The sequence below is a fragment of the Cnephaeus nilssonii genome (assembly GCF_951640355.1).
Source record: "Cnephaeus nilssonii genome assembly, chromosome: 6".
NCBI lineage: Eukaryota > Metazoa > Chordata > Mammalia > Chiroptera > Vespertilionidae > Cnephaeus > Cnephaeus nilssonii.
Genome location: NC_137077.1, coordinates 9,915,076 through 9,937,562, shown reverse-complemented (window position 1 = coordinate 9,937,562; position 22,487 = coordinate 9,915,076). Strand labels below are relative to the sequence as shown.

Genomic DNA, 22,487 nt, shown 5'->3' with positions numbered 1-22,487 from the left:
CCACTGCACCCTTGGCCGTCTGAGTGCCGGGGACCCAGGATCCCATCGAGATGCTGACTGGGGCAGGAGGGGAGGCTGGGGTGCATGGCAGCCCTGCGGACCTGCAGGACACGGTGAATTTACACATACAAAGGGAGAACCCCAAAAGAGGCTCAGGAAGAGGTCCTGGTAGAAAGAGAGTAACTCTGGGAGGCCATGTGATGTCGGATGGGCAACGGAGGGAGGGCGAGAAGCTCTGACATGCGAAGTACTAGTAGATTTCGGATTGTGGTGAAACAGAGTCCAGAGACTCCTCGGGGGTAGAATTTCCCGGGCGGCGGCTCTGAACACTGGAGTGATTAACCTGAGTGAGAACTGCCTTCCCTGCCCCCCGCCCCACGCCCAGTGTCCCTCATCTGAATTCTTGCTCTGATACACACAGTTGCCTATTCCAGTTGGCTCAACGGTAAGAAAGCAATGCCAGGCCCCCTGGGGGCTGGATGGGCACAAGATGTGGTGTATGAGGTGGTCCAGGCCTCCCTAACCTCCTCCCTGTCTCGTCGTGCCTCTCTCTGCAGTGATCCGGGCCAGAGTGGTGGGGAAGAAGCTGGTGAAGGAGGGGCCCTACGGCACGCTGATCTACACCATTAAGCAGATGAAGGTGAGTGACAGCAGCCCGGCTTCAGGAGGCTTTCTGGGTTGGTTCTGCCAGAAGCGGCCTGGCCTGTGGGGGCAGGGTGGTGTGTGTTCGCTCAGTGTCTGAGCCCCAGCCCCAGCCCCAGCCCCAGCCCTTCCGCCTGGCTGGAGAGGGTGCTGCTGAGGCAGCAGGAAGGGATGGGTGGAAAGGCGGGCGGGGATGGTGGCTGCTTCATCCCAGAGCCCGCGCAGGTGGGGTCCCTCTGAGGCTGGGCTTTGGATCCAGACAGCAGACAGCCTCGTTACCTGGTGACCATGAGACCTTGGCCAGCTCACTGGGACCCGTCCCTGGGCCTCAGTCTCCCCATCTGTACAATGAGGGGGTTGGACCAGACTGCCTTACGGCTCTTTCAAGCCCCGACTTTGCGTTTCAACAATGTCCATAGGTCTTGGGCAGCCACGGACATTGCAACTTAGGTTTATCCTCAAAGCTTTACATTGACCTGGTGCTGGTCACAGAAACCTCATCGGGAGACAGGAACTGTGCCCTCTGACCTATTTTCCCAGTCTTTCTTGTCTTCTTGCGTCCCGGCTAGTTAGCATCATCTGCTGGGCTTATTCATACAGCTAAGCGTAGTCCTGAGCATGGTCCCACTGTGCGCACGCTAAGGAGCCGCCTTAAGGAAAAGAGCATCCGATTCCAAGTCTAGGGACCCCGCTTCCTGGTCTCAACTCCATTCCTGAGGAGCTCGCTGACCTTGGAACCCTCCCTCGCCTGGGCCTGGGTTTTGCCCTGTGTTAACGGCGCGGGGTGGGCTCCGTGCCCCGAAGAGCCCTATGGCTGAGGCATTTCCAGATGCTGGGACACTGGCCACGTTCCTTCCAAACAGGAGCTGCTTCAGGTGCTGGGTAATGTGGCAGCTGGCCCATCCCTCACCTCTGTAAGCACCTCCCTGTGGGCAGCGCTGTAGGCCAGGAGCCGTGGAGGCCCCTGGGTAAAAACAACAGGGCTCCTGCATTTAGGAACTGCAGGCCGGCGGGGAGAAAAGACACAGGGTGACGAATCAGAAGTTCAGGATGGGTGCACTCAGGTCCCCGGGAACTGCCAGCCCCTTGACTCCTTGCTCACATCTGCATCCCCAGCAGTTAGGGCGGGTGCACAGCCCCGGAGGCACCCACCCGTCCCCGAGGCAGACCTGCGGGCCTCACTCTCAAGTGGGTAGAACCTGCTGCTTTGCTTTGGAAACATCCACAGCCTCCTGGTTATGTAACGTCCACAGTCAGGCCTGGCCGGCTGCCCTTGGCTGCCCGAGCGCGGTCATGGGACCCGCTTATGTCTTCCGACGGCCAGAGAGAGAGAACAGTGGGCGGAGGGGGGGACCACGAAGAGCAACAACAACCCAGAAACCCACTGCGCAGCTCCTGGCGCGGGCACTGAGCCAAGGCAGGTCAGACAGGGCGGAGGTTTACGAGCACAACCCCTGCCTGCCCTGCTGCTCCTGCACACGGAGACTCTCTGTGCCAGGAGAGAGTGGGAGGCCGTGGCTCCTAGGTTTGCCCAGCTTCCCTCCTTCCTTCAGGGCCTGGACACACGGCCAGGGGCCCTTCCTGTGGGCAGATGTCCTATTTCTCCTCTGTGGTGTCAGACCAGCCACTGGCGGGGGCGGGAGGGGGAGGTGTTTGGAGGCCAAATAACATTGGCTCGCCCATCAGCTTCAGAGCCACCCACTCCCACCCCCAGGACGCTGGTCCTCTGCGGTCCATTCGCCAGCGTCCGCCCAGGCTCCTAACCGGGTGCTGGGCATCAGGGCATCAAGTGGCTCCTTTACTTCTGAGGGGATGCCAAGGGGAAATGATTGACTCAGGGGCAGGCGCTGATGAAAAGCAGCTCCGGTCCCCACGCTGAGGTGTCAGGATTCCTTCCCAGTCCGTGTGTTCTTTACATGACCCCCCAACTCTCCTGCCAGAGAGGATGGGTCAGCAGCAGGGTGCATCATCATGCCCGCCCACGCTGGGGGCCCCCCACCCCGTTTGTACCCAGTCCCCCCGGGAACAGAGAGGTTCACTGGAGTTTGCGGGTTTGCCCTGCAGCAGTGTAAACTCTTGACTTGCAACGTCCTGCGAAGAGTGGAACAAAAACATCTTTGTGGGAGGGAAGGGGGAGAGGCCGGGAGGCCGGCCTGCCTGGGCTTTGGCACGGGCCCCTGGGCGCTTTATTCTAGCGGATTAGCATCTACCCAGAGATTGGGGGAGCAAGGGCTCCCTTAAAGCAGGCCTGCGGGAACTTGGAGAACCTGAGAAGTCAGGTCACCCTGTGGGGCCTCTCTCTTCATTCTCAGAGTCCCTCCCCCCAACCCCCCCCCCCCCAAACAAAGACCCTTCTCACCCAGATGAAAGAGGGGCAGGCCCTCTCCCATATGCTCACTCCAGAGCCTCCGGATGGCCTCTCGGACACATCTCGAGTGTGCAGAGACCCACGGTGCATGGTGGTGGTCGGGGGGGGGGGGGGGGGGGGAGGCGAGAGGGGGAGCGGGAGGGGGGGGCTGTTAGAATGTTGAGGGAGCTCATTGCAAACCCAAACTTGGAGATTAGCGGGAGCTGAGCCACGGGGCTGTGGTGCAAAGGTGGAAGTTTCCAGAAGTGGCCGCTGTAATCTATGGGGACTGCCTCTCTTATCAGGACCATGGGAAAGCAGTCTGCTGTTTGTGCCGTAGAGACATGCTCTCAGGCCAGCTGCAGGCACAGCACGTGGGGACATTATGTCCCAGCTGGTCCCATGGGGAGGCCCGCTGGTCGTGAGCTGTGCCGGTCCTGACTCTGGCGGGATAGACAGATCCGCTGGGCAACTGGAATGCTTGGCCCCGGGGGCTTCCTTCCCTTGGCGGTTTGTCTGATGGGATGAGCAATAGCAGGGTCTCGCCTTTGAAGCTCTGGCTGGAAGCCTCTGACACCCCCGCCCCAGCACACAGCGTCTCTTCCTCCTTCTGCCTGGGCCTCTTTGTGGTCTGGGTCCCATTAGCCGTGTGCAGGGACCGGCTCCAACCTCAGGCTCTGCCTCCCCAGCCAGACAGCAGGCTGTGAGAGAAAGGCCATGCTCCTGGTCCCAGTCGGGCACTAACTGCAAACTCAGTTGCTCGGTCTGTAAAGGAGCTTGTGGTGAAAGCCGCGTGCATCACAGTGGTCTTCTGTGAGCACCAGAGAAATACTGACCGATGCCCTCAGATGCAGAAACGTCTTCCTCACACTGTGTCCCTTCATCCCAAGGGAAGCGGACTGCTTGCAACCTTGTGTAGATACTACCGAGGTGGGAGCCCAGGGCCTTGTAGAATCAGACACACACACACACACACACATACAATGGAATAGCATTCAGCTTTAAAAAAGGACATCTCGTCACGTGTGGCAACAGGATGAACCTGGAAGGCATGCTAAGTCAAATAAGCCAGACTGAGAAAGAGATACTGCACAATCTCACTCTTATGTGGGATCTAAAGAAGTCAAACTTGTAGAAGCAGAGAGTAGAATGGCGATCCCTGGTGGCTGGGAGGTGGGGGAAACGGGTACAAAGTTTCAGCTACGCGGGATGAAAGAATGCTGGGGAGCTGAGGCCCGGCAGGGGGACTCTGGCTCCCAGTGCAGGCTGTATACTGTGGGTTTGCTGAGAGTAGAACTCAGTGCTGTCTCACACACAGAAGGAACGCTAGGAGGGGACGGATGTGCTAACTAGCTGGACTGTGGTCATCACTGCACCAGGTACACATATATCAACACAGCACACTGTACACCTTACATACACACCCTGTCTCTTTGTCAGCTCTGCCTCAGTACAGCTGGGGGAGAGAAAGAACAACCTGCTTACACCTGAAGTTCCACGCCAGCTCTAACCCTGGGCACTAAGAGAGGAGGGTGGGCAAAAGCACGTGGGAAGAGGACCACGCGGGGAAAGCTCCTTATGAATTTTAGTGTACCCGGTTTTAAGCGACTTCTGCTGAATGTTGTGCGCTGGGTGCTATTCTAAGTCACTTAATTCTCAAAAGCATCTTATGCAGTAAGTGCTTTGCCCCATTTCACAGATGAACAAACTGAGTCGCTTTCTACGTGGCTCACACAAGGCAGCGACAAGACTCTGTCTTCAGAAACCCAGGTTTACCATTACTCCTCCACGGCGCTGGCTAGGTTAGGTTACCTTTAGCATCCTTTTCAGTTCTGATCCTGCAATTCTCTGACGTCAGGACGTGATAAGCCTATTGTAACCCTCCTAAATTTGTCAAGCCAATCCTGGGTCTCTATGACTGCAGATCTAAGGACCCTTTAGGATCAATGTATAGGTCAAGATAGGACTAGTATAAAGAAAAGACAACAGAATGAGTAAAACACGCCGTTACGATACATTTACCATACTGTTATCTTCAGAGCAGACCCCACCAAGCAGCACTGAGTTTGTCAGACGCGATCACTTGGGACGCATTAGAGTCTGACCGTGGGCGGGTGCTAGAGCCGTGTTAACATGAGGCTCCTGCAAATTCCAGAGCAGGGGCGAAGCCAGGCTGGGTTTGAGGGGTCAAGCAGCGAAGTCACGGGCCTCTAAGCAGGGGCCGGTTCTCACCACAAAGCAGAGAGGAGATAAAGGGGAAAGACCCACACGGAATGAACTGAGGCTCCAACAGACGAGGCCTGAAAGACAGACCTAGAGCGAGGCCTGAGTGGGAAGATTGGCCCAACACTCAGGGATCCTCCACACCGAAGTGAGAAGGCGTTGGGCACAAAAGGCCTTGGTTCCCGCTAAAGCCGGAGAGGCGCCATCTAGCCCTGAGGAAGTGGGGGCCCTGCTCCCCACGGCATAACCGAACACCGCGTGCAGACAGCACTTCGCGCAGCGCCTGGCTGCGTCTCCCCCGGCGGCCGTCTCAGGGAGGAGAGGGCTAGGAAGGGAGGCCAGGTGAATGAGACCCATCTGCACGGCTGGTTGCACACAGTTACCAGAGCGCCCCCTCCAGAAGGCAGGGCTCCCCAGCTCTGTCCCGCCCACAGACCCCTTCTGATGGCAGAGCTCCTGGTGACCACCTATCCCGCCGGCTGCCCGCCACTTAAGAGAAGACAAGGAGGGAAAACAAATAGCCCATGAGACCAAATGGGAGGCACTCCGATGAGACACCAATGAGATGATGGCTGGCTTTTTATTAATTACCACAAGTGAATGAATAGTGCATGCCAGGAGCCCACGGAGAGGCACTGTCTCACTGTAAACCCTTGGGATCCCCCTGGAGACCACCAGCATCCAGGGCCTGTGTGTGCTGAACACTGGAGGGATTGTGGGATGGGGCAGCGCCTCGGGGCCCATCCCACTCCCAGCAGCTCCCAGGCACAGAGTTGCAATGACAGATCCGGACCCACAGAACCCTCATGGGCTTGACCTGGAGGCACCACAGGGGTTCAGACTCCGTCACGTTCACACCAGTGGCTGAGCACACGCCGACAGAGCAGGCACAGTGGTCACAAGGCAGTTCCCTGCATCAATTCCCTGAGCATGAACTTGTGAGTGTGCACGGGAGGCGGGGGGAGGCATAGGATAATGGCTAAGAGCATGGACTCCTACCTCTGCCATCTACCAACCGTGTGGCCTCTGACAAGCCATTAACCTCCCTGGGCCTCAGGCTCCTCATCTATAAAACTGACATAACATTGCCTGCCCCTTAGGGCTGTCATGGGTTTAAGTGGGTTGGGATTAGAGTAGAATTTCTCAGCCTTGGTACTGTTGACATCTGAGGCCAGGATAACTCTTTGCTGTGGGGGCTGTCTCGTGGATCATAGGATATTTAGCAACATCCCTGGCTCCATCCACCAAAAGTAACCCTCCACCCCACCTCCCGGCTGTGGCAGGCAAAAATGTCTCCGGACATTGCCCAGTATCTCCTGGGGTGGGGATAACATCGCCTGCAGTGGAGAACTACTGTATTAGATTATGTTGTAGACAAAAATGCCCACATATGGGCCGTTTAACCAGGATAGAGGGTTTAGTTAAACACCCGGGAGTTGTGTGCATGCTTTTGTGCTTTATCTGGGGTGAAGGAACCCAGTGCTCTCAGTTGACGGTCCGAGGAACAAAAGCATGGGGAACCTTGGGCTTGAGGTCAACTTTCGCCAGCCGAACAGAATTTCTCTGAGTCCCTCGCCTCCCCCTCCCCCATCTGTAAAATGGGTACAGGAGTGCCTGCCTCCTAAGGTTCCTGGGCGGAGACAGTGAGGGAACGTAAGTGAGAATGCTTTCCTACACTGGGACAGGTCACCAAGACATCAAGAGACTACTGGCTGGCTGCCTTCTCGGAGCTCAGGTCCTGAGGTTGGGGAGGCGGGGAAGACCCCTTTCACAGCAAAGCCATCTGTGGCTTTCTAGAAAGGGGTGTCCCTGGAGGAGCCTTTGTGGGGGTGTTGGAATGGGAGGTGCGACTGGCTGGACGGGAAGGCTTCTCTGGGCAGCGTCAATGCTGGCTCCGTCGAGAGGAGACTAGGTGGCCTGATCCGGAGCGAAGGACCTGGGTCGGGGGGGTTGGTGGCCGGCCTCGCGATGACCAGTCAGGGGAATCAGAGCCCCGTAGACCACGTGACAGCGTGCCCCGGAGCCCGGGTCCTCCTCTCAACCTTCCTCCCGCCCACAGATGTACCGAGGTTTCACCAAGATGCCCCACGTGCAGTACATCCACACGGAAGCTTCCGAGAGCCTCTGTGGCGTGAAGCTGGAGGTCAACAAGTACCAGTACCTGCTGACAGGTAACGGCCAGCTTAGCATCTGGGCCGGGGTTTGGCCGGGCCCGCGGTCCTTAACTTCAGAAGGACGGAGGAGGAGATGTTGACCAGAAGTGTCCCGAGGACCTCTGCCTGCGCCCAGTGAATTGTGGGGAGCGTATGGGGTTAGGGCACCTCCCATAGCCCGCGGTGGGACCCTGAGGCTCCTGCACCCAGGCTGGTTTGTCAGCTCCACCACACACCCCGGGGAGGAAATCCCTGGGTTTTGCAGTCTCCGCGCTACTGTAAGCGAAAAGGGATCGCCAGTCCCCGTTCCTCTCCACCTCACAGTCAGCCCACGAGGTCTGTCTTTGAAACTCAGCCCCAACCCCTGTAGGCAGTCAGTGTAGGAAAGGAAGTAACAAAAGCAGAGCCCGAAACCGCTGGTGTGGGAAGTGACGAGCTGGTCCCTAGAACCAGCTCCATGGTCTGAGGGACCTCTCTGAGTTGGTTTTCCCCGTCGGGACAACGGGGATCCAGTCCCTCCTCAAAGCTGTAGGCGAGGGTGAAATAATACAACCTCAGGCCGGAAGTGTCCTGAGCACGGTACCTGGCCCACGGTGGGGACTCAGGAGGTGTGGCTTCTTCCCCTTCTGGCTGGGCTCCCCCCAAACAACCCTGCGTCTGCCGCCCTCTCTCCCCCTCCAGGCCGGATCTTCGATGGGAAGGTGTACATAGGACTGTGCAACTTCGTGGAGCGGTGGGACCAGCTCACCATCTCCCAGCGCAAGGGGCTGAACTACCGGTATCACCTGGGTTGTAACTGCAAGGTAAGCCCCGGGACAGGCAGGCGGGGTGGGGGGCGGGGGTGGTGCTGGCTCGCAGCCCTAGAAATACCAGCTCCTGCTGTACTGGGTGCTGGGCCCCTGTGCGGGGAAAGGAGTGAGGAGGGGCCGAGGCAGAGGGGCAGGTCTGAGCAGGGGTGGAAGGAATGCTGTCCCCAGGCCGAGGAGCGGGGAAGGCGAGAGCAGAGTGCTTTCTGGCTGCAATCCGCCGCCTCCGTCCATCTGTGCTGCCCCCTTGGCAGTTGCTGGGGCCCAAGGGCTCTTCAGCTTCCCCGGCCCCTCCCTCGGCTCACGTTGGTGGCAGGTACAGTGTCCTTACACTGGCAGGTCCTGCCAAGTAGTCCCAAGTGGGCTCACTCAAGCAGCTGATTCATTGGCGGCCCCATCCTGGGGGGCGGGGAGGGGAGGAGAGCTGGCTCGCCGATGCCCCACACGACAGAACATGACTCTTGAGCCAGGCCCAACTCCTTGACCGAGGCACAGGGACAAGGCTTGCAGCCTTCCTGCTGTGGGAGGGAGTTGGGCTGTTCTCTCACTTGATTCTCAAAACAACACTGCCGTTTTTATTACTATCCTCCCCATTTTGCGGATGAGGAAATAGAGGCTCCGAGACCCTAAGTAGCTCGCCCTAAGTCACACAGCTCGCTACGTCTGATGACCAGCCTGGGGCAGCTGGACCCCAAAGTTTATGCTTTACTCCGCTTCCTCAATTCCCTACAAGAACGGGGATCGCCCATCCTGGCTTGTTGCCACTTGAGAGGGAGAAGCGCTCTCAAATGCCTAATGCTACCACTTCCTGGCTGTGTGACCTGGCTGCGCGATTCAGCTGCTTACCCTCTCTGAGCCTCTATTTCCATATTTGTAAAAGGGAGAGACAGCTGTTATCAGAATGAAAGAGAAGAGCATAGCACAGCCTTTAGCAGAACGTCTGGCGCACAGTAGGTGCTCAGTAAGAGTTAGCCAGTAGTACGTTATTTTCACCAAGGGACCACTGTGGCTGGGCTCCCCCTGCCGTGGACCCAGGTTCTGAGGAGTCCTGCCCTGGGGCCGGCATCAGGCCTGGGTCCACCATGGCAGAGTCCGCTAACCGGTGGCTGTTACCTAATTGCAGATCAAGACCTGCTACTACCCGCCTTGCTTCGTGAGCTCCAAGAACGAGTGTGTCTGGACCGACATGGCCGCGAGTTTCGGCTACCCTGGCCACCAGACCAAACACTACGCCTGCATCCGGCAGAAGGGTGGCTCCTGCAGCTGGTACCGAGGATGGGCCCCCCCAGACAAAACCATCATCAATGCCACAGACCCCTGAGCGGCAGGCCCTGCCCCGCCTCACCTCCCTCCCTTCCCGCTGAGCTTCCCTCGGACACTAACTCTTCCCGAATGATGACAATGAAATTAGTGCCTGTTTCTCTCGCAAATTTAGCACTTCGAACACTTAAAGCAAAGTCTGTGCTGTCCTATGGAGTTTATTTGGAAACATCCTCCTGGCCCCATCCCACACCTTCTTTTTGGTTTTGACATCCCCTGTTTCCACCCAGGAGTTTTTGGTGCCATGCCAGAGAGAATGAGGAATGTACACTCCTCTTCTTCACGATATAACATAATCTCTATTTTTTTAGGAAAACAAAAATCAAAAAACTACCCTACGTGGGCACTGGAATGCCTACCCGCTCTCTTCCTCCCCCCTCCCCCCAGCATCTCCTAGACCCTCCACCCTCTGCCCTTCTCCTCCATCCCAGCCCATAAAGGACACAGACAAGGTTGCCGCTGAAAGCCAACTGTGTGAGCATCAGTCAAGGGTAGCAATCAGATAGGCTCAAGGTAGGCGGCAGATCTGGTACACTGAGAGATGCTACTGCACGTCCCAACCAGACTATGTCTGCCTGTGTGTCTCTCATGTAAGAGGGGCAGGGGGAAGGGAGGAACCGTGAGAGAGGGTCTGAGATAAAGCAGCACACACAATCCCTCCAGCCCTGTGATGCTCGGGCGGACCAGATGTCGCTGAGTCTGGAGCGAACAGCCAGGCTGCAATTACCGAACTTTCTTAGTCCGGTGAAGACTTAAACATCTGCCTGAGGCCAGGAGGCTATTTGCCTGCCTTGGACAAAAGCTCCGGCGAAAACCGAGACGAATGTCTTTCCTCTCCCCGCCTCCCCCGAGACTCCCTCCTGGAGAACTCTTTGGTCCATGCGGCCAGGAGCTTGCCCTTATGTAAATTGGAGAAATACACACACCCTATACGACACTATCCACAGATGTAGCCACGTAGACTTGGTCAGAGAATACTATTTCCAAGGCAGCGTTTAGCTCACCGAGGAGGCTGTGTTTGTATACACATTTGCATATACCCACACGGGGACATAAGCTGATTTTTTTTTTTTTTACAGGACACAGAATTCTGTTCCATGCTGTTAAATACACCAATAGTTTAATCTCTTCTATTCTGTTGTTGCTTGTTGGAAGAAAATCATGACATTCCAAGTTGACTTTTTTTTTTTTTTCGTTTTAATTAAAAGTTGAGATTCTGAACACCCTCAGCATTCCTCTAACTGGGGTCACCTGACCTCTGTCCCTGTCCTTTTCTCCTGCTTCATGTCCAGGGCCTTCGTTTAACTGCCTTACTGGCGGGGCTCAGGTGGGAGACGCGCATCAGCGTGGGTCGGGGGCTGGGCTCGCGAGGGAAGGCTGCTGTGTCCTGCCAAGGCCAGATGGCCAGCTTCCCTGGGTTGGCTTGTCTTTCCCAGCTCACTGGTGGGTGAAGGCCACTTCCTGGGGGCCTCACCTCACAGGTTTAAAGGGGTGGTCACTGGGGAAGCCTGCCTCTGCCGTCAGCTGTAGGGGGTTTTTTGTTGTTGTGTTTTTTTAAATAAAACTATAATATAAACTCTCCAGTTAAAATAAAAGTATTTTAAATGTTAGTGCTGAAATGAGATGCGGAGAGCAGGCGATCGCCTATATTTCAGAATGGGGGTGGGAGGATGGGGACATGGAACACGACTGCTCTCCTTTTTCCAGATCATGGGTATTTATCCTCTATTAGCATCTGTACCTTCAGTTCATTCCGCGTTAGGAAACAGCTGCCCACTGACACAGGAGAACAAACGGCAGGCAGACGTTGTGATGTCTCGCACGCGCACGCAGATGCCCAGGCAGGGTGCTTGGCGGAACCCCGGGTGGGGTTGGCGGGGGAGACAGTACAGGCACCCGGCTTCCTTAGGATCAGGTCCGTTACCTTGTACCTCTCACCTTGCGGTCGTGACATCTGGCACGCAGGAAACAGAGGCTTTGCCGTCCCCAGGGGGCGGTGTGAGCAGAAGGAGCTTCGGTCAGCAGTCTTTTAAGGGGTGAGCCGCAGACTTGACGTTTTTAAGATTTTTATTTCAGCCTCGGAGGCTTACAAGGTGGAATCCCCAATCCAACCTGTGCAAGTTCCCCTACCCACCGTCGGACGTCAGCCTCCCCTCCACGAGGCATGTGACCATTCTCGGTCCCTGGCGGGGTCCCTCCACGCACCCAGCAGGGACGTGGGGCGGGGCCTGGGCACGAGTCACCTGCGGTTTCCCTGCAGACACGTGGGCGGGACCACAGGCCCACGTGCCAGGCCCCGGTGAGGAGAACAGCAGGTCCTGGGCAATGAAGGGTCCTTGGCACAGCGATGTTGCCAGAGGGCAGCTGTGGAGCTTTCTGTAAGCTATAGCTTTGTTTATTTCACCTGTTCACTGACTGTATAATTTAAAGTCATTTATGTAGCTGAGGCACCTCTGTATTTCAATCATATTGTGAACGTTGTATTTTGCTAAATCTTATCATGTGTAGGCTGTAATATGTGTACATTGTGTTTAAGAGAAAAAGAAATGAAACCCACATGCCACCATTTTCCCGAATCAAATTCTACAGTGGAACGGAGGGTAAAGGCTTCTGTGGCGCAGGCGGCTGGACTGGCGAACCGGGGAAGCTAGAAGGAGCCGGCCCTGAGGCCCCTCCGGCCTCCTCTCGGTCAGCATCCGTGCTTTCTGGAGGGGGCAGGAGGCGGGGAAACCGCAAGTACATCCATGTCCTTGCTCTGTATCAACTGGCCCCGGGCAGTCTGCCAGCCATTCCCATTCCTCTCCTCTCCTAGTCCCTTTGCCCAGTGGGAAGCCATGATTTCTCCTAAATCCCGGGCCATGAGCGCTGTGATCCCAAGACCTCTTGGTATCCCCCGGCCGTCGCTCTGCCTCCCTCTCCAGGAAGCCCGCCAGGCTCTGCCTCTCTGTCTAGTGCTTCCCGAGGCAAGGCAGGAAATACTGGGAGACTCCTCACCCAGCCCCAGACCCAAATGGCGGTCAGGCTACAGCCCACGAACACCATTTTTCGTACTCTGGTTCCTGAGCAATTCAAGAAATAAATGATTTATTTATAGGGTCAGTTCTGTCTCAGAGACACCGAGAGAGACCGTACCCTCCCCTGCCCCAGCCCGTCATGACGATGGCCAATATGGATTCCCTCAAGATGACACCCTAGTGCTTGGCTCCTGGCTGCCCAAAGTAAAAAAAAAAAAAAAAAAAAAAAAAAAGTCACTAAAATAGTTTGGCACAAGAAAAATGCTTTGAAGATCTGATGGCAAAAGCAAAACAAAACGGGGACGGGTAGGAGAGGTAGATTTCAGCAGCCTCCCAAGTGGCTCTTGGGAGGCGTGAGGAGGGAGGAACTTGGAGACCGGGTCATGCTCCGAGGGGAGGGGCTGCGAGGTCCCCCACCCCCGCCTTCCCCCGCAGCCAGTCTGCTGTCCTGAGACCCAGAAGTGATGGAGAGGTACCAACCAGAGAAAACACAGTCTAGAAGGAATGTATTTGTTGCTAAATTTTGTAGCACTGTTTACAGTTTTCCTCCATGTTATTTATGAATTTTATATTCCGTGAATGTATATTGTCTTGTAATGTTGCATAATGTTCACTTTTTATAGTGTGTCCTTGATTCTAAACAGTAAAGTGGTTTCTATCACGCACCTGCCGTCTCTCGCCTCCTTGTGTCCTGACCGCCGCCCGGGGGGGGGGGGGGATGCAGATCACAGGAGGCCTTGGAAGCTGGTGGGTCCCGCCTGCCCTGGCCCCAGGCCCCTGCACACTCCCCGCGCTCCACTCACCTCCACGGCGTGGACCCGCCCGCCCTGGTCCTTCCCCGGCAGGGGGAATTTCAGGAGAGGCATCTTAGATTTCCTCCCGGCTGCTCCTCCAGCCCTGCCCTGGCTCCCCGATTCTATGTCCATAGTCCTCCATAGTTCCACAGAATCGGGATCTTTACCTGATTACCTGTTAGTGCTACAGGTACTACCGGACGGGAGCCCTGACTTGGCCTGCCCGTCTCCTTCCTAAGAATCTCAATCACATGGAAGCGGGGAGGGGAAGACTGCAAAGATGTCAAATGCCTGCCTGAAATTCTGAGTGTGGCTCAGCCTCGCGGCCAATGCCAGGAACTCATGAGGCTTCACCATAGACGGCAAAGCCTGCCCAGAGCTTAGAGCCGCCTGTCACCCTCAACGGGCGCTGTAAACCCTTCACCCAATTGTCGCCCCATTGCTGACAATGTCCCAGGGTGTAGCTTTGCCTGTATTTTAAAGCGACACTACTTTGAACACCTATCGTACGCCAGACACAGCACTCTACACACACGGTTTCATTAAATCCCAACAACCCAGCGAGGTTGTTCCTCTCGCACCCGTGGTTTTCAGCGATGGGAGCTCAGGCCCACAGACTTGAACTCATTGCCCCAGGATCTAGTCAGCAGGCAGAGCGAGGATTCACGCTCAGGCTGGTTTGAGGATCAACACTCCATTTCCCCACTGTGGTCACGCTTTGCTGGAATATGCCGGGTTCCACACGCCCTTCTTATTCTAACCAGCACCTCCTGCGTGCTGGGACTCTCACTGCATCGGATGTAAGTGAGAGATCGTCAATGGCAAACCCCTCCATCGACTGCTCCCACATGGAGCCTGCAGTCCTGCCCATCAGCGTCTCCAAATGATTGTCCAGCTCAGCAGCCTGAGCCTGGAAGTCCACAAGAGGCCACGGTCCCCAGCTGGTACCCCGATACCCCATGAACTACCCTGCTCTCCAAGACTCCCCTTCTTCCCGAGGCGAGTGGAGGCACAGCCCTGGATTCCCGGGACCAACCGCACAAGCAGGCACGTCTCGGGCCGTTTCCAGCTGCCCGGGACTCTCCCACCCAACCGGTGCCGGCCCTGGGGTGCAGAGCGCTCCAGCCCATTGAACAGGACAGTGACCTCTGCCAGCGGGCTGTCCAAGTTAAGCTCCGACCACCTCCCAGAGACAACCGCAAGTGTGTTCAAAAGCTGGAGTGTGAAGGGGACACACAAGGAAACTGTCCTTCAACAGTCCATGCCGGTCCAATACTACAGCTTTTATTAACGTCAGAGTGGAAACCAAGTCCGGCGCAGGCGCAAATAAAACAACATCCCGCCTTCGAAGCAGCGTTTACCCTTATTATCAACCGTTGGCCCCCACATGCTCGTTCAGGTTGTCCCCTCGTGTGCCCCAAATCCCGGAAGTCCCGAGGAACTCTGCCCGCCGTGGTCATGCCTCCTGCTGCCTAGATCCCACCTGGGGAGAGGACTCTTCCCTCAGGACGGCCGGGCGTTCCCATGAGACATTGCGGTTCTTCCCGAGAAAGCCGCCCCGGCCCACCTCCTCCATCCAAATGGACGGAGAACACAGACACGTGTGAGCTCCAGATCGCACGAATAAGCAGCACATACAGGCCACTCACCATTGGCTTGTGGTTGGGGAAAAACGTCTGCTCGACCAGCGGGAACTTCTCAGGACCCAGGGAGTGGAAGATCTTAATGAGCTGAGAAAACTAGGTCAGAAGAGGAGAGAACATGGGTCAACCCCTGTCACCTCGTATGACAGAGCCACCCCGTGACCCCGGGGCTCAAGCGTCTGACGGCTCTGAGCTGAGCCACAGTGGCTGCTCTCTGCCTATGGGGAAAGGTCACAGGCCTTAGCTGGGCAGCCGTTATCTCCTGCATCTGGCTGCATCCACCCCTGCATCCCTGCCAGGCACACCGAGTTCAGCTCAATAACTTTCCATGCACGTTTCCTATACCCTCAGCCTCTCACACAAGCACAACCTGCTGACATTCATGCACGTCCCTTGCCTGCCGCGCCCTTCTTTCTAGAGAGGCACGTGACATAGGAGTTTATGGCACAGACTCTGGGTTCAAATTCCTGCTCCTGCACTTCCTGTCTGCGTAACCTGGGAAAGCCATGTCCGGTGTCTGAACATCTGTGTCCTCGTCTGTGGATGGAGAAAACGAGGGAGCCAACTGCACAGGGGCGTTGCAAGGATTAATGTGCAGTGTCTTAAAGGGATTTAGGCCCTAACTGGTTTGGCTCAGTGGACAGAGCGTCGGACTTCGGGCTGAAGGGCCCCCGGTTCGATTCCGGTCAAGGGCATGTATCTAGGCTGTGGGCACATGCCCAGTAGGAGGTGTACAGGAGGCAGCTGATCGATGTTTCTCTCTCATCAATGTTTCTAACTCTCTATCCCTGTCCCTTCCTCTCTGTAAAAAAATCAATAAAATATATTTTAAAAAATCAAAGAAAGGGATTTAGGCGTAGTTGGGGGAGTAGAGGCGTGGTATTTTGGGCAAAGCCTCTCTTACAGGTAACATTTAAATGGAGACTCAAATACATCAAGTGAATGAATGATACAAGTGAATAAAAGGTAGGGGAAATCAAGTCTTGGGGGTCGGAAAGAGGGCTCCGAGTTCTGGCTTCACGCCTGGACTCGGGGTGGGTTCCTCAGCTGTTCTGAGGCACCTGCACGTGATAATGATGGACCGAATGCCAGGCAGCACAATGTTCTGGTACTTGCTCAGTGCCCAATACACAGTGCCTACGGCTAACAACAGTGATATGACAGAATATTAGTCAGAACAGGACCGTGCTGCCTCTTACCACTAACATCGTTATAAGACACCACTATATCATAATATGTGTTATATGGTATTCGTTAGGCAATCATTACAAGAAGGGGACTGGGATCCAAGTTGCTTATTCAGCTGCCTTTTCATTCTGAGGTCTCCACGTTGGGGAACGGGCCCGTTTCAGACCCGGGAGGGCCCCCCACCACCCCCACCTCGCTCCGGGTCAGCCCGGCCGCCACCTACCACCCAGGGCTTGCTGCAGAAGTTGTAGACGGAGTAGAGGGAGTTGACGGCGGGCAGCCCTCCGTACTGTAGGCCGATGACCAGGCTGCGGTAGTCTTCGCCCAGGGCCATGCTGTAGGCGTGCTGGCGGACCAGGAGGAAGTCGGGCTTGAAGGACCTGCGAGAGAGGGGCCGACAGCAGCGTTACTGCGCTGTGCACTGAGGGAACGCCATGCATCGGCCACAGCCCGCTGGGAGAGCACTGAGCCGGTGTGGCCACTGCCCGGGAGCCCTCCGTTCACGATGGGATGGGGTGGTGGGTGTGGGTGAGGAGGGTCAGTTGCAAACACAACGTAAAATGACTGAAAACAACTTCCACTTTCTTTCTGCTTCCCTTTCTTTTTATTTTTCTTAATATTATTATTTTTTAAAATATTTTTTCCTTGATTTCAGAGATGGATAGGAAGAGAGAGATAGAAACATCAACGATGAGAGAAAATCATTGATTGGCTGCCTCCTGCACACCCACACTGGGGATCGGGCCTGCAACCCAGGCATGTGCCCCGACTGGGAATTGAACCCCGACCTCCTGGCTCATAGGTCAACGCTCAACCACTGAGCCACACCAGCCGGGCTCTTCTTCCCTTTCCAGGAAGCCGCAAGGGCGCTAACGCGATGGCCGGGTCCATGATCAGGTTCCTCTGCAGACACCACTCCGATTAGCGCTCACAGCAACCTGGTGAAGGCCGGGACTACGTATGTCCCCATTTCATGGATGGGAACACTGCAGCTCAGAGAAGTTACGCATCTCCGCAGGTGACAAAGCCGGGAAGCAGGAGAGCTGCGTTTGAACCTGGGCCTTCTGGTCCCGAGTCCATTGCACGGCACCAGGGGACTGACACGTTGTTGGACTCACGCTGCCCAGGACCCATCTGGTCCTGGATTCCTCACTTCACAGTCACAGGAGAAAATCAGCCGCACGCAGGGGTTTACTCACACTGTGTAACCTGCTGAGCACCTCCAGAGTCAGACACTCAGTTTCAAATAAACAGTGTCTCTCTAGAATAATCAAAGGTAATGACGATACCTCTACAGGGAAAGGCCTGCCTATGCTGGCCAGGTCTCCCGGCTAAGTCGGAACTCGCCCCCAGGTGGCCACGTGGTCTGTGACCTCACGGGTGTGGCTGACACGGTGCTCGTGGCAATGGTCAGTCATGTCACTCTGTGGTTCGGGTGAGGGTGGGTGTGAAGCCTGGAATTATTACGCCTACGTCCTTATTGCATTCTTACAACGGAGCCAGTCCAACCAGCGTCGTTTATAAATGGAGGCCTGTGGCAAGGCAGTGGTGTGCCCCAGGTCACCGGGCAAAGCCCCTGTGGAGCAGGAGGCTGCGGCCAGGTCTCTCCCCGGCTCCCTGCCTCCTGTGCCCACTCCGCTGGGATGAAGGGGGCAGGCGTGTGTGTCTAGCAGGGATCTGGTGACACAGGCAGCACTGGATTAAAACATAACCACTTTCTGCCTTTATCTGACTTCAACTGGCATACATGTTCATGTGGCAAAAGGAAGAAAAAAGACTTGGACAACACAAAGACATAAATAAAATGGCCTGTAATTCTCAACTCAGAGACAATCCCTAATGACCATTCTACTTGTTTCCTTAAATGTCCATTATCATCCAATTATGTATTTTAACGTATACAACATGCATTCATACTCATAATGGATTTCGTGCTTTCTATTACTATTTTGCTACTTTCCACATAATATTATAGTGTGAACACCTCCCCTACTCTCAAAATATCTTCAAAACTATCATTTCTACTAGCGACCTAGGAGACCACGGAATGAGTATATCATAATTAAATCAACCAATCATCTACTCTCATCAAATAGGCTATTCCAAATATTTCACACACATTTATCTTTGCACAAAAATCACTGCCTTCATTTAAAACTATTTTCTTAAGATAGATTTAAGAAGTGCAATTACTGGGTTAAAGGGTATAAACTTTTTTTTAAGGTAATCAAAAGAGTATGTCTTTTTACATTTTTTAAAAATTGATTTGAGAGAGAAAGGAAGGGGGAGAGAGGGAGAGGGAGAGGGAGAGGGAGAGGGAGAGGGAGAGGGAGAGGGAGAGGGAGAGGGAGAGAGAGAGAGAGAGAGAGAGAGAGAGAGAGAGAGAGAGAGAGAGAGAGAGAGAAACATCAATGTGAGAGAGAAACAGTGATCATTTGCCTCCTGCACGTGCCCCGACGGAATCGAAACTGCAGCCTGGGTATGTGCCCTGCCCGTGATTTGAACCTGCAGCCTTTTGGTGGCGAGTGACACCAGGATGCTGTCCCGAGGCCCGTGGGGCCCACCACCAGCTGCACATCGTGGCGACTTGGGAAAGTGGCCGGCAGGGTTTATGAGCAGCTGGGCTCTCTGCCGAGTCCTGGGCCCTCTCTGTAAAGTTCACAATACAGGATCATGAGTTGCGGGAGGAAGTAGCCTTCCTCACCTCCCTCCTCAGCCTCAGAATCTCCGTCTGTGTATCCTGCTCTCTTGATTCCCTTTCGTTCCTGAGAAGCTGCCCATGCCGCTCCATCCTACTCCTCCGGCCCCCTGGTGAGCCCACACGTTATGGGTTGACGTGTGTCCCCCCAAAAGACACGTCGAAGTCCTCAGCTCTGTTACCTGTGTGTGTGACCTTAGGGGAAACGGTGCCTGCAGATGTAATCAAGTGAAGATGAGGCGATGCTGGAGTGGAGGGGCCGCATCCGACGCCTGGGGAGTTTACAGAAGAGGGGAATGCAGACACAGACACGGAGAGGAAGAGGAGGGCTGCACATGACAAAGGAGGTCAGGATCGGAGGGACCTGTCTACACGCCAAGGAGCACCGAGGATCGCCGGCATCCAGGAGGAGCCAGGAGGAGGCAAGAAAGGACCCGCCCCAGGTCCTGAGAGGGAGCACGGCCCTGCCACCCCCGATCGCAGACCCCAGACTCGGAACTACACGAGAACACACCTCTGCCGTGTCAGCCGCCCAGCCCGGGCACTTCGTGACAGCAGCCTCCAGAAACACAGACACAGCCCACCCAACGCGTCCTCTTTCTAGCGGCTTCCAGAACATTCTGGTTCCTTTGTTGGTGTGTGTATCCTTCCACAGCCCCTTCCCCACTTCCCCAAACAACCAGCCCAACCCCCACAGCAAGGGAACCTTCGCTTCGAGGTGGAACAGGAATCGATGGTCATGTTTACACTTTGAAACGTTAACGAGTCAACACGCTGACCAATGCACGGCGTTTGTTTGGGAGGATGTTCACCCGGGGCTCAGCTGGCTGCCTCTGAAGGTGGGGCGGGACGTGGGGTTACTGCATTCTTCGGCAGACTCTGTGGTACTGACTGCATTTTAAAAAATTGAAATGAAAAGAGCATAGAACGTTTTTACAACCAGGAGAAAACAATGAGGTTATCTTCATTTTGGGAGGGGAAAAAAAAGATCAATGTGACCATGATGTAACAGCACGGAAAATGCTGACGGGACAATTTCATGTGACATAAAACAATAGGAAAGAGACGCTGGCAACTAGAACGCGGTAAACATCATGGTCCGGGAAGGCAAGATGGAAATGGCTACGTGCTAAGGTGGTGAGTTCTGTTGTTTTGAAATTTCCCATTTTCGTGATACTGTGGCTGGGGCATCATCAGAACTTCTGGTTCGTGTCAATCCATAAGTGAACTGTGAAGCAAGTCCCCTCCACTCGGCCGGGCAGCCATAACCAGCCAGTCCTCCTCTTCCTCCATGGCTACACCTGGGACAAGGCAATCCACCCTGCCAGCCCCGATTCCCATGCACCCACCGCCACAGTCCTCGCCTCTGGCTGCGCCCCCTTTCTTCCCCAATGAAACCGCCCCTAATGCCAAACTCCAAGGTCAAGTGGCTTCTGCCCCGCCCTCACTCCCCGACCTGCAGGAATAGCTAATGCACTGTGAGCCTCTGTTCTAAGCCCTGTGCGTGTCTTCACTCCGGGAGGACTGACGACCATCCTCGGAAGCTGCTGGTATCATCCCCATGTTCCAGAGGAGGAAACAGAGGCACTGAGCGGTCAGGAACTTGCCAAGGTCACACATCTGCTGGTGGTGGCACCTCAGTCAAACCCAGAAGCCTGGCGGCTCTGGAGAAGGGGTTCCCGGTCCCCGCATTATCGACGTGTTGGAGCTGGATAGTTCTTTATTGTTGGGGGACAGCGTGGCGGGGAGGGCTGTCCTGTGCACTGTAGGACATTAGGAACATCTCTGGCCTCTGCCCACTAGACACAATAGCACCCTATGCCCAGGTGTGACAGCAAAGATGTCTCACGCTGCAGGCGTCCTCTGGGGGGCAAATCCCCCTTGGAGACAGCGGCCCTGAGCGCCTCCCCTGTCCTTGGTGGCCTCTGCAGCATCACCTCCATCCTCCCCGCCCAGCCTCCCCTCCTGCCTCCCAGATGTCTTACCGTTTCCCAGCTGCTTCCCGCCTGCTCCTCCCTTCCCGTGGCTCCTCCCTTCCCGTGGCTCCTCCTTTCCCGTGGCTCCTCCCTTCCCGTGGCTCCTCCCTTCCCATGGCTCCTCCCTTCCCGTGGCTCCCCTCCATGCTCAGCGTTGGCTCCCTGCCCGGTGGCAGCATCTCCATTCAGGGGGCTCCACACCTCCTCACAGGCAATGGTGAAAATGATTCCGATTCATAGGGCACTTCCCAAGGAGTCACTCTTAGGCTTTGAATTATGCTCTTTAATCCTCACAACGACCCCCTGAGGAGGAGCGCACCAATGGACTTATTGTTGAAAAACGAAGGCATAGACAAGTTAGGTACAGGAAGGTCAGGCCCACGCAAGACCATCTGTGTGCATGGCCACCAGCACCCAGCACTGTCCACCCAGGCAAGTATCTCCCCCTCACCTCAGACCCACTGTGCCCGGACCCCACGCCCTCAGCCTCCCCAGCGCTTTCTCCCGAACCCTGAGTGTGTCTTACTCATGTGGACATCACCCACGCCACATCTCCTGACGGCTCACAGGTTGTGTCTCCTCCTTCACTTTCCCTGGGCGACGTGGTCTCCACCCAGGGCAGGGGCTTCCCTCTCATCTCCTCTGCATACTGTCCAAAGAGACCCGTCACTCTCCTGAACAAAGGGCTTTGCAGGCCGCCACTGTTTGCAGATCGAAGCCCCACACCGGGGATCAAGCCTATCACCCGGGCATGTGCCCTGACCAGGAATCGAACCGTGACTTTCTGGCTCATAGGTCGATGTTCAACCATTGAGCCACGCTGGCAGAGCTCAATGCCCACTCTCAATAAACTTTCCCTGGTGTTATCTGCTTCCTGGGATACAGCTGGCCAACACCTGCACGCACACACACACACACACACACTTTGAAAACAGTGACGTTCCCTGTAACAACCAGGGGTTGGGAGCTACGTGTGAGAATCTTTTCCTGGTGCCTAGCAGGTGCCCAGCACACAGTAGGTGCTCAGGAGAGGCACGTGGAAGTGGAGCGTGCTCTGGCCTCACTTCTCAGGGTCCTGGCCCCTCTGATGTGAATCACACTTCATCAGCGAGCAGGGAAAAGGATCTGAAGAAGCCAGATCACGCGTGAGTGTGGGAAAACGTGACGTGGATTCCAGCTCTGTCCCTGACTTGCTGTGGGTCTGAGAGCACAGCTTCGCCTCCCTGGGCCTCAGTTTCCCCATTGGCAAAAAAAAAAAAATTGGGCTAAGTGACCTCCGAGGGCCCTTTCTGGGGTGACTGTCTCCAATTCTGGACTTGGAACTAAGGCTTTCAATGCCCGGCTCTCCGTCACATCTGTCCAAGCGTGACTTTCTGTCACATGGCGGTAGTTTGTAAGAATCGTGATTACAAACGACTGGGACCTTGCCAAGTGCCAGACGCCTATGAGGGGCTTTCAAGCCTTATCTCCTCCGACCCCACACAAAGCCCCTGCGAAGCGGGTGTTTCACTTGGGCTGGGCCCCCTGGGAGCAGAGCCCCACACAGGTTTCACGGAGCAGGCGTGCTCTTGAGAAGAAGCTGTCGAGGATGAGGGTTGCGGGACAGGAAGAGGAGGGTGCAGTCACGGCTAAGTCTAGTCTTGGCCTGATCCACCGGGGCCTCTGGGGCATGCATAGTCCCAC

At 55.6% G+C, this 22,487-nt stretch overlaps 2 protein-coding genes across 2 annotated transcripts in view; one reads left to right on the top strand and one right to left on the bottom strand.

The window, feature by feature from the left end:
• The window catches only part of TIMP3 (TIMP metallopeptidase inhibitor 3), a 53,876-nt gene extending 40,706 nt beyond the window's left edge, over window positions 1-13,170 (top strand). The window contains exons 2-5 of the mRNA XM_079775846.1: window positions 558-640; window positions 7,272-7,383; window positions 8,047-8,168; window positions 9,295-13,170. Of these exons, the coding sequence (XP_079631972.1) occupies window positions 558-640; window positions 7,272-7,383; window positions 8,047-8,168; window positions 9,295-9,492 (515 nt within the window). The 3' untranslated portion in view covers window positions 9,493-13,170. The remainder of the gene's footprint in view (window positions 1-557; window positions 641-7,271; window positions 7,384-8,046; window positions 8,169-9,294) is intronic.
• The window catches only part of SYN3 (synapsin III), a gene marked incomplete at its 5' end in the record, with an annotated part of 352,341 nt that overhangs the window by 244,106 nt on the left and 85,748 nt on the right, over window positions 1-22,487 (bottom strand). Inside the window, 2 exons of the mRNA XM_079775841.1 lie at window positions 14,949-15,038; window positions 16,354-16,510. Of these exons, the coding sequence (XP_079631967.1) occupies window positions 14,949-15,038; window positions 16,354-16,510 (247 nt within the window). The remainder of the gene's footprint in view (window positions 1-14,948; window positions 15,039-16,353; window positions 16,511-22,487) is intronic.